Source organism: Ostrea edulis, chromosome 2 (assembly GCF_947568905.1).
Source record: "Ostrea edulis chromosome 2, xbOstEdul1.1, whole genome shotgun sequence".
In the NCBI taxonomy this organism is placed as follows: domain Eukaryota; kingdom Metazoa; phylum Mollusca; class Bivalvia; order Ostreida; family Ostreidae; genus Ostrea; species Ostrea edulis.
In genome coordinates, this window is record NC_079165.1 from 27,459,982 (window position 1) to 27,477,524 (window position 17,543).

Here is a 17,543-nt window from a genome sequence, read left to right on the forward strand (position 1 = left end):
ATCTGACATAATAGACCATCTTCGTCTTGTATCCCTTACTTACATAGCTAGCCTATAACATTTGTATACATTTTGTACCCACTCAAGCGTTCAACGGTATATTGAATGTACATGTACCTCCATCACAGAAGAGTTGATATCTCGGAACTTGTGTATTAATGCGCGCAATAATTCATTTGATGAGAGCAATATCATCACCTGTGTAGAGACGTCACCATTGCCGGTGAAGGGCTGCAAAATTTAGGCCTATGCTCGGCGCTTACGGCCATTGAGCAGGGAAGGATCTTTGTCGTGCTGCACTTGCTGTGACACGTGGTTTCGGTTTTTACGGTCTTATCCAAAGGACTGCACCATGCATTTAGTCGTCTCTTGCGACAAGCAAGGGGTACTGAGGACCTACATGTATTCTAAACGAATCCCCACGGAATCGAATGTAAAATTAGAATATTTCGTGCTTGTAAAACAGTTTAGGCAACTCAGAATTTGTTAGTTAAACAGAGGAGTATTTATCGTACGAGCAATCAAAATTGTCTCTCTCAATTTGATTAACTCAAAAACTTTGCATACAGATAGTTGAGTAAACTTGAATTCTACATCTCCGTTGTTTGCCTACCCCTGATTCCACATTGCCGCTACTATAAGGAACCAACTCGCTCTCTCGCTAGACATTATTCTTAACACTTCATTAGGAGAAGGTGTGATTGTCGTAAGAGGCGATTAAATGGGGTGGTCCTTCGGATGAGACCGCAAAAACTGAGGCCACAGGTGTGGCACGATAAAGATCCTTCCCTGCTCAAATGTCATATGCGCCGAGCATAGGCCTAAACTTTGCAGCCCTTCATCGGTAATAGTGACGTCTCCATATGAGTGAAAAATTCTTGAGAGGGACGTTAAACAATATACAGTCAATCTTTAAAAAGTAGGTTTGACGGGAATAAATGTTTATTCGGTATATACATACAAACATACATATAGATATACCAAGGATAACCCATGAAAGCTCGAAAGCTTATTTCCAATGGGGTCCTTTGATGCACGGATGTTTGCGCTAGGGGGTCATTTATGTGGGAGGAAACCGGAGTACCCGGAGGAAACCCACGTGTCCAAGCGGGCGACAGCCATACCCTCTCACATACAACCACATGTCATGAGCGGGGCTTGAACCCATGATCTCGCCTTTACGAAGCGAACGCTCTACCACTGTGAGCCTACAGAAAGGGAAAACTTACTATAAGATTGTTGTCCCTAAACAAGTGAAATTGACGAAACACGGCCTTACATACCCTGAATTCTACCCACTAACTCTCACGATTATCCAATAACTTATTCGCTTAGGAAAGAGTGACAACATGGATGACACTTCCTGTTATTTCAAAATTGTTTGAAATGTAGAATGTATCATCCATATCTAAACATGAAAAGTACTCAAAAATATTTTCTTCCAGTGCTATAATAAACCGATTCATCTATCAGAAAGTACTATCTATTTATCGCAACACCCAATCACCAGATGACCAAAAACAATTTGCAAGATGATCTCAGACAACTTTGCATTCTAAGCTCAGAATCGATTTGAAATTTTTTTTTCCTTGCGCGATTTTTCTCATTTCCTCTTCTTCTTTTCTCTTAATTTTTGTACCCTCTGATTAGGAAATTTTGTGTAATTTGTAGAAATAACCAAGTGTATACAAAGGAAATATTTGCTGTTGGTAACTGAGGCTACTTCCTGAGGTGCACTCCGGCTGTTTACACACATGTGAAAAACACGTGGATTTGAGGGTAGTCTTGTTTGCGGGCATTTTCTCTCTCTCGAAAATGCCGTGTAGGGTGTTGTTTTTCTGGTGTTGGCAGACGATCGAGATAGGTTCCGACTGCGTTATTCGGCATCAATTCTGTAAACTGATTTTTAATGATTCCCCCCCCCCCTCTATAGTAATATGTAGTGAAAATAATTACCGGTGTGATACCTTCAACGCCACGAAATGTTACCACGTGACAATAGCACGAATCAAATTTCCATGGAAAAACTATCCTCTGAACAACACCATCCTAGAGCAAGTTTCGCACAACCAATCCTTAAGAATTACTATCAGCGATGACCTTAAGTGGCATTCGGACATTTCGAAAACCATAAGAAAAGCTAATTCCATTCTGGGTTTCATTCGGGGGTAATCTGAGATATTGTCACAGCAGCCTATAAATCACTGATTCATTCTACTCAGCAGTAGTGTGGGACAAAGATCTCAAACGGGACACACGGAAAATCGAAAACATACAACGCAGGGCACCCAACCCAGTTTTGTTTTGAGTGATAAACAATGGACGCCAAGGTACATTAGAGTGTAGAAGGGATCAGAGACTGTGCTTACTCTTCAAGATCATCAGAGGTCTTGTAACGACCCCCACTGACCCACACATTGCAGATAACCTTCTTCCTGCCAAAAACTCAAAAAGCATTCTGAAACGTTGCTTTAAAAGTGACATCTTTATTGGAACTCCTTACCAGACTGTAAATTCGTGTTAAACAACAAATTCATTTAGATTCATAGCCATCCTGTCTACTTTCTATTAATAACTCTTTCAATGCGCCCTACCAACCCCTGAATCGCATTTCTCAGCTAGAGTCACCTCAAATATTCATATAGACTCAGAACTATAACTTCAGGAAGCTAGGTGTTAAAATTACAAAATAAAAAATCAGATCCGCCACACAAAATCAAAATGAACATACACGTGGTCAAGTACTGTTCTAAGAGAATCTTGGAGGAAGAAAAACACAACAAATCACATTTAATTCGAAATGATTTCACAATGACGGTGCATGCAGTTATAAAAAGTTAAAAATTAATGTAAGACGTTACCGTTTAGTGCCAAACCGTAAAGCAGAGAGAGAGAGAGAGAGAGAGAGAGAGAGAGAGAGAGAGAGAGAGAGAGAGTCAATGACTATGCAACAAACTCATCTCATCATGCATGAAGTTGACACAGTTCACGTCATGTATTACCTTTAATATTATGTATTAACCTAATTAAAGATACGCCGCGTGTTCATTTCATGTACAAACATCTTTGGCCATCTTTATGCTGTTATTTACATTCCATCTTAATCACAAGGAGTCGAAGTTTATTATCAATCGTGAATCATGAAATATGACATGTAGATAGTTCTAATCCATATCTAGGTTTGAAAATCCACCATATCTTACATCTTGTTAAAACAGGTTTTTACTATCATTAACACGTGGTTACACATTCGATCAAAGTTTAAAGCAAATTTATTTAAAACTGCTGTATATATATAGGACGTACTTGTACATACACAGTCACTTGATATTAGTAACACTCCTCCGAGGTGCAGAGGGGGGTTGTGAAATCCAGTTGTTGGATTTCATGAAAAGATGGCATGATTAAGAAAATCAATTAAATATGATCAAGAATTTCATTCAACGTAAAGAAGCATTATTTTGATACTCAAGCTAGCAAATTAATAAAATGATCGAAACCTTGAATCTTATATAGCATGTTAATTCAAGGGAAAGGGATGCGAATTAATTGAAATTTCTAATTTTCTTTCAAAGACTGTAAAATAGCAGATGAAGAGGTTAATAAATTATTATTATTGTATTATTATTATTATCATTATTATTATTTTGATATTATAAACATGTAGTGGCGGACCTTGGGGAATTACACCTAGAAAATTTCCTGGATCCCCACTGAGACACATATAAATTCCAACTGGGAAATACATTGACAAAATTAACTTAAGTTTAGTTTTGTAAATATCACAGGGATTTAAAAGGTGTCTTTTTATATGAACAAAATGCCCACATTTCTATGGTCCTCTCCTTGTATTACAAGCGGCGTTTAAAGGCTTTTGTTCCGCGTGACTTTCGTCGGTAAAAATATTTTACACCCTTCATGATTCGGTGCGGGTTTGACGTTACCACAGTATACACACCTAGTCACCTACACAGGTAATATCTACACACCTGACTGTGTGTTTATCTCTTGCAGGACTAGAGAAAGGGAATTTAAATCTATCCCTAAGGATGAACTCATAAGCAGGGGAAAACTTTGGAGGAATTGGATCCAAAAACAGGCTCTCAAAATGGGACATCTGTGAGTATAATTACGTTACATATACATGTAGTTTTTAAGCTCCTGCGCAGATCTTTTAATTTTCACTATTACTTGAAAATTTCACGATATCTTTTTTTCACATTTTTGATAATCATTATTATTTCTATGGACTACTGTTTATCATAACCTTTTTGCTTGAGGTTGCATGTTGGTGTTTTTTTTTTAAATTTATTAATCAATCAATCAACCGTAAAGATGAAGCCGACCCGGGACATTTAAACCCTCCAAAAGAGATGGCTTTAAAAAAAAAAACCTGCTGTTGTTGTGTGTGGGATGAACTTTGAAACTAGTCAAGCGAAAACTACAGGATGAAACATCGTGGCTTTTATTCTGTTCGAAAAATAAACCCTTGAACTGAACATGATCGGCGATCGATGATCAGTTGACCGGCGTATTGATTATAAATGGGGCAGACTTTATACCTACTGACAGCATTAAAACGAAGTTTTATTCCCTTATTTATTGCTACATAGATATAGCACGCCCTTGGTTATTTACGACAAACTGCTTAAATTGCACCACGTAACTGAAACGTTAGTCACCCAAGATCTGGTAAGAAGGAATTTCCTGGTTGGCTATAAATCAGATGCTCTTATGCACGTCCAATATCCCCCGTCAGAAATAAACAATAGACTACAGACAATTTTTTCTTTCAAAACTGAAGATACATTTTCATAGGTAAAATGTATATAATTTGCCGCATGGGATGTTATTTAGTCGTATGGTTTCTCAATCAAGTAAAAAAAGTGATGAAAATTTGTATAGAATTACATGTATATAAAAAAGGGTATAAACATCTTAGGAATTTACAAGTCCCTTTTTGAAAAGGAATTTTATATCTATACTCATTACAGCTAAACTAAGCGGCCAAAAAATAAATATCAACTTATGCATCCCTTTTTTTGGTTTTTGTGTGAAGTACCCTCAAGCTTTTTCCGTTCTGTTTAGTGTGGCCCACAAATTACATTTAACTTTCTCAAAATATTGGAAATCCAAATTAATATGTGATAATGCTACAAGACCCTAGCCTAAGACATCCCTGAATGAAACACAGTAGTAGACTATCGTAACTTAACCTGCTCTGAGCCTACACGTTACTTGATGTAATACCTGGTTGTAATAGTGTCGATGCTTTGATTGCATGAAAGGAAGACGATCTCGTAGTGATGATTTGATTGAAAGGAAGACGATCTCGTAGTGATGATTTGAACGACTCAAGTTCGTTCATTGTTTTACGTCCTTTCGAGAAGTTTGTACGTCACCAGCTACTATAGGAGTTTGACGTCCCACGAAAAACAAATATGAACAAATTATAAGTTTGATGATGCTATCATAAATTACAGTAAAACAATTTTAAACGTGACAAAACTCTGAGACTGAATAGATTATCATACGGCTGTTTCATAAATTGTAAACTTGAAATAAATGTTACTTTAAGTACATGTATGTGGCAATGCTGCATTTAATCTCCGTAACTTAACCTGCTACGTGACTCGGCCAACAAGTTACTAGAAGTAACATGTACGTATTCAATTTTGTAATTCATGATACCAATAGTAGAAATCAAATGTTTAAATTCATCAATTTGGTTGATATATTTTTCTAAAGAGAACACTTAAAAAATTAAGGTATGTATTGATTGAATAGAAATTTGTATGGATTTTTTTGGGCAAAACATTCAATAATTTGACAGACAACCCACACTGCTTTATGTTGCATCTTAGAATGCGAGACAAGATCAGTGGAAACACAGATACCTAAAATTCATATTAGCAATTTGTCGTCATTTAGATTAACCGAAATCCGTCTGTTATTTCAGTGTTGAGGACATCACAGGAAAAGCCTTCAAGAAGATAAAAGTAGGAACCACAGACGACACTGGTGCACATCGCCTGAACCGTCTCTACTGCATGGCATTCTTCATCGCGCTTACCCTCTTCGCTAGCGCCAAACAATTTGTCGGAGAACCGATCTCTTGCTGGTGCCCAGCTCAGTTCAAAAAGTTCCACGTGTCGTACGCAAACGCGTACTGCTGGATCAAAAACACGTACCTTGTACCGTTCGAAGATGCACTTCCGGTGGATCACAAGCAGAGAGATGACCAGGAGATCTTATATTACCAGTGGATCCCCATCATCTTTGCTTTACAAGCATTTCTATTTTTTCTTCCCAGAATGTTCTGGAAACATTGGAATGGTTATTCTGGTTTTGATTTGAAGAAGGTACTCCGGATGGCTGAGAACGCTACCTATGAAAGTCCAGATGACAGAAGTGAGAAGATTGGACACTTGGCTATCTTCATTGACAGATGGATTGCCGTTCGGGATTGTATTGTGGGTAGAACGAAAACATCTCAGCGGGTCAAAGAAGCCTTCGCAAATGGAGGGTTCCATCAAGGAAATTTCATGTCCGTCTTCTATCTCATTACCGATTTCATGTATTTTGCTAATACTCTTGGGCAAATCTTTCTTTTGGAAGCTATTTTGGGTAACAACTTCCTTCGCGTTGGTCCGGATTTTCTCATGTTGATGTTCAGAAGTGAAAAATGGGAGGATATGGCGCGGTTTCCGTTAGTGACGTACTGTGACTTCGACATCAGACAGCTGGCTAATTTACAACGCTGGACTGTCCAGTGTTCACTGCCAGTGAATCTGTTCAATGAGAAACTCTTCGTTGTGATATGGTTCCTTCTTGTTGGGATGACCGTCGTTAATGGTGCGCATTTCGTGTGGAACGTCATCACTTTCTGTTTACCATGGAGACAGAACGAATATGTAAAGAAATATTTAACTCTTACGCAGCCTCGCCATTTCACCGCTCCCGGTGATTCCAGACAAGGGGACCTGGTGAACAAGTTTGTAAACCAGTACTTGAAAAATGATGGGGTATTCGTTATTTGGATGGTTTCTGCAAACACCAGCCAGGTGCTAGCTTCAGAGTTAGTGGAAATACTGTGGAAAAACTACTGCAAGAAACCCGCAATTACAAGTTACTTAAACCTCAAAGATAACGAAATTCAGTGCTGAATAGTTAACCCAAGCATTATAGTTAACCTAACCATATGGGCCAAGGAGAGTCAGTGACGTTGCTTCACCACGCAGCGATTTAAAAAAAAACCATGGTGCATTATCTAATACAAAATGTTTCATCACAGGGCTACACATTCTAGAAGAATAGAAAGTTTAGCCCAGAATGTGACATTTGATTCTGTACTCCTCTAACTGTCTCCTCTGAACTGTCGTTCAAGATAAGTTATAAATGTGTAGGCTGTGTTTAGCCATTTCGTTTAGTATAGTACTGTCTATCGGTTCAATTCCATTTATCAAAGATTATAGTGATCTCGAAAGAGAATAGTGTAATGAAACTACTGGAGTAGGACAATGCAAAGAACTTACGTACGTCCGGTTTTTACTTTTGATCCAACAGGACTTCTGCCTCGTGGCCTCTGGATTTTCATGAGGCCAGCGATTTACTAGATAATTTTACCACGACAATCTTACGAAAATCTTGCATTATTTTTGTCATACCTGTGATGAACATACGCATTTGTTTATGTAATTGTTGAATATGGTATACTGATTATATTTTGTTGATTTTTTATAAAGAATCATTGTTGTCTTCAGTATCATTAATCGTCGTTTAACAGATTCATCATTTTTTTCTCATTAGGGACCAAACCTCCACCGAGTGTGGGGAACATTGATATAAAAATCTATTCTATCAGGTGGCTGGTGACTGGGTTTTAGATAGCGTCATGTTGATAAAGACTGGCGGATTTAAATTCAGTTGAACGTCTAAATTAAAAAGATTTTTCCAATGTTGTCTTTGGATTTCCACATTCCAGCATACAGATACCAAAGTAATTTCACTGCGTACAGTAACGTGGTGATTTAATTTCTAGTCAAATTCCCTAGTTGATAGGGTTATCGGGGATTAATACATATGGAAACTATACACATGTATAATTGTACATAACGACCATATTTTGTTTATTCCATGTCGTTCCGGTCTTTCGTGTAGGTCGACATTTAAATGGCGCGCAGTGTTCCGAAGAGGTCTTTCTGATTGTAACAGTTTTTCTTTTCTTCACTGGTTTATGTTAAATAAGGCTGGTTGGTTGTTAGGAATGTTTTACTCATACTGAGACGTCACCAGCTGTAGAAACGAGCTTCGTAATTACTAGGCTACAAAGCGAGCTCCCTAATTATTAGGCTGCAAAGCGAACTTTCTAATTATTAGGCTACAAAGCGAGCTCTCTAATGACTAGGCTACAAAGTGAGCTCCCTAATTATTAGGCTGCAAAGCGAACTCTCTAATTATTAGGCTACAAAGCGAGCTCCCAAATGACTAGGCTACAAAGCGAGCTCCCTATTGACCAGGCTACAAAGCGAGCTCCCTAATGACTAGGCTACAAAGCGAGCTCCCTAATGACCAGGCTACAAAGCGAGCTCCCTAATGACTAGGCTACAAAGTGAGCTCCCTAATTATTACGCTACAACACGAGCTCCCTAATGACTAGGCTGCAAAGCGAGCTCCCTAATTACTAGGCTGCAAAGTGAGCTCCCTAATTACTAGGCTGCAAAACAAGCTCTCTAATTATTAGGCTGCAAAGCGAGCTCCCTAATTGATAGGTTATACAAAGCAAGCTCCCTAATTACTAGGTTACTTTGACTGGTCCGTCGAAAGAAACCTTGTATGTAGGATGAGCACAGATTAACGATGATATTACACGTACTTTTGGAATTGAGCACTGCAGTAAAAATGAGTCTTTGTATTGGAAAGCTGGTAAATATCCCTTTCCTGAAATTGAAGTCTTTGTGAAGAAAAAATGTGGTTTCTTTTTTTACTTGAATTATGCGCAATATCCTGATTTATGGAGTTTCATCAAGTTTCGTTGAGTTTATGAATATTTTATTCAATACAGAAAGGATTGAACAGAAGGCTATTAGTCTACAATTGTTCTTTTCACGAACAAATGAAGATAACTAATATTAATCATTATCGTAAATCCTATAAAAGATAAAAAATATATATATATATATTAGAGAAGGGCAAACACGGACCCCTAAACGTACCAGGGATAGGATAAGATATATAGGAGGAGTAAGCTGAGCATCCCCTATTGACAGATCACATCCGCATTGAGTCCTATACCTTGATCAGGTACATGTACATGGAGTAATCCGTAGTGAAAATCAGTATGTAAAAATGGTATAACAATTGGCATGAAACACGTCAGACAGCCATTGAAACAGTGATACCTTGTATTCGAAAACTAGATCGTTATAACGACCATCGATTTGCGAAATGCTGACTTTTAAAGGAGACTGTTGAAATTCCTGTAACATCAACTTATTTGTCAGTAGTCTGCATTGATTTAAAAATGATCATTAGCAGAACATGCTCTTGCAAAAAATAAAACAAAAATGAAAACGAGTATTGTTGATACATAAAACAAAATTAAAATGGCAGGCTCCTTATTGAATATGAATACCAGTACTCACTCAGATGTTTTTTTACAAGGTTGAAAGATTGAAATTTATTTTGCAGATGGGGTTTATGCTATTGGAAAATGGCACACAGAATATTGACAGAATATTGAAATACACGAGAGAATTAAAATTGTTATAAAAATTACTTCATTGCAAAAGTCAGTCGTTTTTAAAAGTATTTTTCACTTGCACGCTTCTCTTGAAGTCATTAGTTGTTGATATAAAGTAGATGTTTTAATGCAGTTTAGGTTATCGATATCGTGCCTTTAATACTTTAACCAGAAGTACAGGATACATTGGAAAATATTTATAGGCCTCCCAAAGCAGGCTGAAGAAAACAGGAGTGTCAAGATAAATCTCTGAATGAAACGATCAAAAAGATATAAATAAGAGTCCTTAGATACGATTGACAAACACAAATAAAATAACAGAGCCCAATGTACCGTAAATATGGCAATATCAGAAGAGGCATCAAAGAATCCATTTTAATATCAAGATTAATCCCACAAACAAACTTTTAAAGTCTTACAAGTACTGTTTTTGAGATAGTTTTGGAAGTTATAATCAGCCATTTAAAATTGATGTATTTGGTGGATTTTACAATCATCTTGGTTGATGAAAGGAAACCTGGATTTCACGTGGTAGTCTATTTGATAGTTTCTTCATTCACTACCGTCACACAGGTAAAATAATCTATGAAATATTGCACATGAACAAGTGAGGACAACGATCAGGGATAAATTTCATAAATCCCATAAAGAATACAAAATTAAGAGAAGGGCAAATATGGACCCCCTAGACACACCAGAAGTGGAATCAGGTGCCTGGGAAGAGTAAAGATCCCCTGTTGACCGATGGGCCCTAGATTATGATCAGGTAATCGGGGTAAACCGTAGTCAAATGTATCACAAAAGTTAAAACATTTAAACAAACGTTTCTCTTGGAAATCTCCTCATCAGGTCTCTCTCGGAACAGTGGGAGAGAGAACCGTGTCCGCCGATATGTATCACGGTGTTATCAAACCTCACAATACCATTTGTTCGTCGAAATTGCTTGTTATTGTTTTCCTCAAACTTCTGGTCGTTCAGTTCTAATTCTCTATCCCGAAACTTTGCCCACAATTCTCTCATCACTTCTGTGACGACGACGGTATTTGTCGTCTGCGTCAAAAGTCGGAGAATAAATACGCCATCTTGTTTCAAATGATTATAGAATCGTCTGATAGGAATTTTCATTGCCTTGTCTCCACGAGAGTAGATGCCATTTATAGCAAGATACTTTTTCAAAAATGCTATATTTGAGTAAGGAGTCACAAATTTGGCAATATTCACGAAAAGGTTTAAAAACGATAGGAAAGAAAGAATAACAAGCCAACACCAAAGGAAAAGGAAGAACTTCTCGTTGAAGATGTTGATAGGCACAACACATTGTATGGTGTATCGATAAAATGTAAACATTCGTCTGATTTCCAAATCACAGAGTGTCACAATGGGAAACCGAGACGTTCCAATGTAATTTTCTTCTCCTTTCAGAAATCGCTTTATGACCTCATATCCATAGAAAGCAAACTCATTTCCAATAAAAGCGTTCAGAAACCACAGATGACCGATAGCATTAAGGAAGTACAGAACTCGTACACCGATCTGAAGCGAAGGGAAAAAGTTTCCGTAATGTCTGCCGATTCCAAGATAACACAAACTTCCAAATCGCTCTCTTAATTTTGGTAGTACACCTGCTCTGAAAGGCTCCACTTTGGAACAGTACAAGTCGATATACTCACAAAGGATCTTGACAACTTCTTGTCTTCTTTCTTCACTGTAAGGATCAGTAGTGATCAGACCGTACTGATACTTCAGTTCATTCTCAAACAGGGCATTGTCGTTTTCCAGCTGGTACGATCTCGCCAGTTCGATCAACTTCTTCAGCTTCAACCCGCTTGAGTTTGTGCACTGTTTCCATACGAGCCTGGGGAGATAAAAGAGAAAAGCCATCATCAAACACACAACCGGCACATACTGGTAGTACTGGATCTGCATCTCCAGTTGTCGAATGTCGTAATCACTTGGAATGGTCCTATTCCAGGGAACAAAGAACATTTTTTCAATCCAACAGAGATGGGTCGTGTAGAGAACCTCCTCTTCTGTGAAGGTCACAGGGCAAAAACACTTCACAGGAAATTTGAACCATTCTTCCGTGACGGACAGCATTACGTAGAAGAGTAGAAACATGTTAGTGTAATAGTAACTCATCCTGTCTATGTAGTTGTCGTCATAGAACGCACGCTTGTAGACCCCAGCTGGTCCCAAGATCCTTTCAAGACTGAAAGAAAATGAACCAAGACTTAAAGGTCAGTTCTATTTATTCCTGTAGTACGATTGATAAGTGAATCTTCCAGTTTACTTAATTTTTCTGATTGAACTGGGTATATTGCAGACAGGAAAATAGTTCAAATTCAACGCAAATATTAACAAATAATCACTTTCCTGTAATACTCAATTCTACAATATCAATACATACATTTTGAAGCGTTTTGTCCTTGTGTCCGTTTTGCTCCCCATCTTTCATATAGTATTGAATGTCTGCGGTGTGTTTTATAAAAGTCATTGTGACGAAACTAATATTTTACGTACATATACACAAACAATGGTTAACTATACGTTAAGGTCTTAATCCATTTACCACAAAGATTCCGCGAAGTTGTCTGAATCCATTGTTTAGGAGTAAATATATACAACTGTCAAAACAGACCCTCCTCGTTTATCTGTTTAATCACATTTACACACCGTCAGTCTAATTAAAGATAAAAATCAAAATTGACACTAGGTTCTTTAATCTATCGCGATCGACAGAAGAACAGAAGAGAGGTTAGGTAGCAGGGGACAGTTTCGCACTATAGGCCCGGTCAACTTTTTTCAAAAAATGGAAATACCCCATATTTGAAGTGATATTACATGTGTAAAAATGTATACAATAATTTTAGGATGCATGTCAAATGTAGCTGAGTGCTTAATAAAAATGTTGATATACAACATGTAGGTGTCACCATGATTCCTAGCATATAGATGGGTGCAAATACGAAACTAAGACACGTGGTCAGTTGCTGAAGAAATTCCGGTGAAAACATACAGGGTCTAGCAAAAGGTCTGTAGCTGTGAGGTAAGGTGGATGGCCCCATATGAGAGGTAGATTTTTGAGAAGGGCAGACAGGGTTCTTGATTGTGCACAGTGTCTAAATCCCCATGTTTGGTACTGTGATGGTGTCGGGGTGGTGCGGATTAGCCCAAATGAGGGAAAATCAAAGCAAAAAAGGGGAACCTGCTCAGAGCATGTTTTGTGCACCAGCACCAGTATTTATAGATTACATGTAATTTAGGGTCATAATTTATTAACTACACTAATATGAAATACAAGTATTGACATAAAAGGGAAATGTGATTTTTCATTAGTTTGTCATAATCTGACTTTGGTGTATACCCCCTATCCACATGTTTCAAAACCAAAGAAACTGTCCCCTGCCACCTTAGGATGTCTAACAGTCACTCGGATCATCTCGGAGGGTACCGGAATCGGCCGAAGTTTGCCGAATGGTCTAACAGAACGAGGAGTAGAAAGGACCGCAGCATTGAGAACGTGATTTTCCATTTAACAACACTTTTGTAACATTATAGATATGAATGAATATGCAAATAAAAATGTGAAGGATTTGATCTTGTCAAAGTAAGACATAGAACCCACGTAGACGTAGTTTGTGTATAAAAACAGGTAGATATTATGAACAGTTTATTCCTAAAGATAAGAGTTAGTGTTTTTCAGGGGTAATGAGAATCGATATTTTGAAGTTTTATCTTTGTACATGAACAAGTGAAGAAAACAAACAGCTATAAAGCTCATAAATTCTATCAAGAACTTCTGAACAAAAATTTCTCAATGACAACAGGTAAAACAATATGGAGCGAACTCTAACATATAGATAATATGGAGGAAAAGATTCCCCAAATTACCTTTCGTGATAACAAAGAGAAACCCAGTAAACTGGTTCCAATACAGAATAATTAACACAATTTTTGGCAACAAACTCATTACTTTAAAAAAAAAAATGAACACAAAGATATGTACTTTTTGTCACAGTGAGAAGGAAACAATAGAACATGTACTGTGAGAATGTGATTGTGTCCAATCATTTCTAGAGTATTTTGAAGTTTATTTAAAACAAAGAACACATTTTCAACTAATTCGTACAATTTTAAAGGCATATTTGAAGAAGAAAAAATTAAGGGTACAAATTACCCTCTTCCTTTGGTTAAGTATTATATTTATACAACAAGGTATACAGAGAAAAAAACCTGAATGTGCGTTTTGCAATATCATATTTAAAGCTTTTCTATGAAACAAAAAAGTTATATCTTACAAAAAATGGTAATGATCTGAAACTAATGATGCCCATTGGAACAGATAAAACGAAATATTTTCATTGCTTTTTTATCTCTCTTTCTCTAACCTCTCTCTCAAATTATTAAGGCTTTTGTATTTGTACATAATGATACAAATCCTATAAGGAATACAAAATTAAGATGACAAACATGGACCCCTGGACATACTAGAGGAATAAGCTTCCCTTGTTGACCAGTCATACGTCCACACGTATGACGACTCCATGAGAGATTTGATCTTTGATTACAAATCCTAGAAATATTTCAACAACCTTGATAACATGCAATTTCAGGAAGAACTGCTTTTTGCAAACACAGAAAAGGCCAGCAAAAACAGAAAATGGTCGAAGAATACATTTCACTATATGAATGAATAATTCCTAACTTTGTGATTGTCTGATATCCAACAAAGTAGAAAATATAGAACGTTCTATTCATCCCCAAAGGCCTTCAACATGGATATAACATTGGATTTCTTTTCCAAAAATAAATTGGGAAATCACATATTGATACGATTAGTTATTACTTTTGGTCGTCTAATGAAAACTCGTGTCTCTCATCACCTTTCATTAGGTTTTGCACTGTAACTGTAAACAAATCTGTCCGACCAGGTCATCTGTAGTAAGCCCTAGTAACCAGTTTCGTTGTTTTAAATCATTCAATCATGTAATAAGCAAAACCGGCCTCTCTCATCGCTTGCTCTCTAGCCCTCCGTGGTCGGTGAATTTTGTACCTCTCATCGTATTGACTTCAAAAATGTTAATAATTGTATAAAATTTATAAAATTGAGTAATTTTGATATTGACATAAACCATCTCTATTTGGTGTATTGGTTTCTGTTCAAGATTGTTTCCATGTAGATCTATGTGGCTGTTTGCCGAAATGGCAGTTATCAAGAACAGTGATTGAATTTAATAATTTTGCATTGATATGCTTGTCAACCTCATACATCCTGTGAAGAACAAAATGAAGAGAAGGACAAACACGGACCCCTGAATATACCAGATGTAGGATCAGGCATGTATTTTTCTTCACCTTTCACGTATGAATCAGAACATTTATATGAATTGAAAAAAATAACTCAAGTGAAAGTGGTTTAACCTCGTAAAGAAAATCAAAAGTTACACATCTGATCATCGGATTTTATCTACACACACGCGCGCACACACACACACGCACATTTTTCAAACATACTTACGGTTGTAACACAGGCATCGCACTATTGACAGGACCCTGTCCGACAAACTCAACTTGGATATTACACAGGCCTGGCACTTGCCTGTTAATGTAAGTAAAAGATCAACGACATAGAACAGTAGATATAAAGATTGGTCTTTGTGTGTACTTTACTGCCTTCTGTAACACGATACTGAAAGTGATCACGGGTTAATGTAAGAGTGACAATTACCAAGACAATTGCGATTATTACTGCGTGTCGACCTTATAAGCATAACAATACATAGTAATTACTTAAGACTTCAGACATGATAAATAACACAGGCCAGAAAATTCGGCGCACTGTGAATCCGTTGCAGTTTCTGTGTGAATCCGCTACAGTTTCTGTGTGAATCCGCTACAGTTTATGTGTGAATCCGCTACAGTTTATGTGTGAATCCGCTACATGTGAATCCGCTACAGTTTCTGTGTGAATCCGCTGCAGTTTCTGTGTGAATCCGCTACAGTTTCTGTGTGAATCCGTTACAGTTTCTGTGTGAGTCCGCTACAGTTTCTGTGTGAATCCGCTACAGTTTCTGTGTGAATCCGCTACAGTTTCTGTGTGAATCCGCTATAGTTTCTGTGTGAATCCGCTACAGTTTCTGTGTGAATCCGCTACAGTTTCTGTGTGAATCCGTTACAGTTTCTGTGTGAGTCCGCTACAGTTTCTGTGTGAATCCGCTACAGTTTCTGTGTGAATCCGCTACAGTTTCTGTGTGAATCCGCTACAGTTTCTGTGTGAATCCGCTACAGTTTCTGTGTTAATCCGCTACAGTTTCTGTGTGAATCCGCTACAGTTTCTGTGTGAATCCGCAACACTTTCTGTGTGAATCTGCTACAGTTTTTAATCTTATTTATTTTCGATATCCCGATTGATTTTTCACAATTATTTCCATTTGATCAGTGCATGTATTCAAAATAAAACTTTTCACAATAAATTGTATCAGGAAATGAGAATGACTTTTGCCTTCTTTTGGACTGCAAATCAAATACAGTGAATGATTAAGGCACCCGTTATGTTCTTTATGAAATTTATAACACAGTGAGTAAAAAGACAGCAATCTCCATAAACCTGTTTGTTTATTTAGCTTGAAATCCCTTACAAATACTTACACAGCATTATAAACTTTATATCAACAGATATGATGGAAACTCTAAATTCAGTAACACCCATCTAATCAAACTTTTCATAAATACAAGTAATTTAGGTGCATTCAAGTTATTTTTTAAAAATTTGAAATGAAAATTTATGGTTTGGATAGGACTGTAGGACTGATAGTCAGAACTTGCCCGTGTCTGTGATGTCTTTATATGAGGCTTGAATGCCGCCTGTATTAAAGCATTGAGATGAAATGATGTTTTGCAGGGATGATTCATGATTGAAATGGTTCTAAACACGAGATATTTACAGAGGAAGGTTACTGAGAAGTTGCAGTGGGAAAATTACAAAGGAGATTTAAAGAGAGGAGTTATCGATGAAAATTAAAGAAGGAATGTTATAGTTTGCCCAATTCTTTATTTTGTATTTCTCATGGGAGTTCTGTTATTGATCATTGTACATTAGAGAGAAGTTACCGAGGAAAGTTACAGAGGAGAATTACAGAGACAGATTGCGGAAAGTTCGAGAAGAAAGTTATTAAATATTGATCCAATATGCCTATTAATGAAAGGGGAAGATAACGAACAGTGATCAATCTAGTAATACAAAACAGAGAGTTGGACAAACGTGGGATCAGGTGTCTAGGAGGAGTAAGCATCCCCTGTTAATGCTATAAACAAAAGCAGACAAATTAGTATATTGAATACGGTAGGATATTCTTGGAATATATCCTTATATAAACTCACCATTACATCGTAATGAACTTTGTTTCCCCCATAAAACTGTTATACCCAAACTCGTTTCCAAATCTCATCAATCGCTGGGTATCAAGAAACAGTTTCTTGTTGTAACTGTAAGTTTATACCTTGCATCAAGGTTTAAGAGAATTCCATATCAAGCTCAGAAAAACACATAGACCAGACACATGAGGTGCAAACATTACCTTCTCACGCACCTGTGATTTACTTCCAAGCAAAGACAATATTTTTATATTTATAAGCTCACATGTGCATGGTTGAGATGGACATTTGAGCAACGGTCCCTTACATGATCGGGAGTATGGCGGTGTCAGTACTCTCAGTTACATTTCCTTCTAAGATCAGTTCGATGTTCTACGAACATCTACAAACCTGCACAAGTTGAACCTTTCAGAAACACAACACTGTC

The 17,543-nt window shown here is 37.2% G+C and overlaps 2 protein-coding genes across 2 annotated transcripts in view; one reads left to right on the forward strand and one right to left on the reverse strand.

Moving 5' to 3' along the window:
- LOC125679100 (uncharacterized) overlaps positions 1–7,758 on the forward strand; it is a 21,465-nt gene extending 13,707 nt beyond the window's left edge. The window contains exon 7 of the mRNA XM_048918046.2: positions 5,960–7,758. Within this exon, the coding sequence (XP_048774003.2) occupies positions 5,960–7,166 (1,207 nt within the window). The 3' untranslated portion in view covers positions 7,167–7,758. The remainder of the gene's footprint in view (positions 1–5,959) is intronic.
- Positions 7,759–10,099: 2,341 nt separating this feature from the next.
- LOC125682035 (innexin unc-9-like) lies at positions 10,100–15,633 on the reverse strand. Its single transcript, XM_048922405.2, has 2 exons — positions 15,261–15,633; positions 10,100–11,951 (listed from the first exon to the last, which is right to left on the reverse strand). Exons 1-2 carry the CDS (start codon positions 15,275–15,277, stop codon positions 10,556–10,558), a joined length of 1,413 nt encoding a protein of 470 aa, XP_048778362.1. The 5' UTR covers positions 15,278–15,633; the 3' UTR covers positions 10,100–10,555.
- Positions 15,634–17,543: the final 1,910 nt, after the last annotated feature.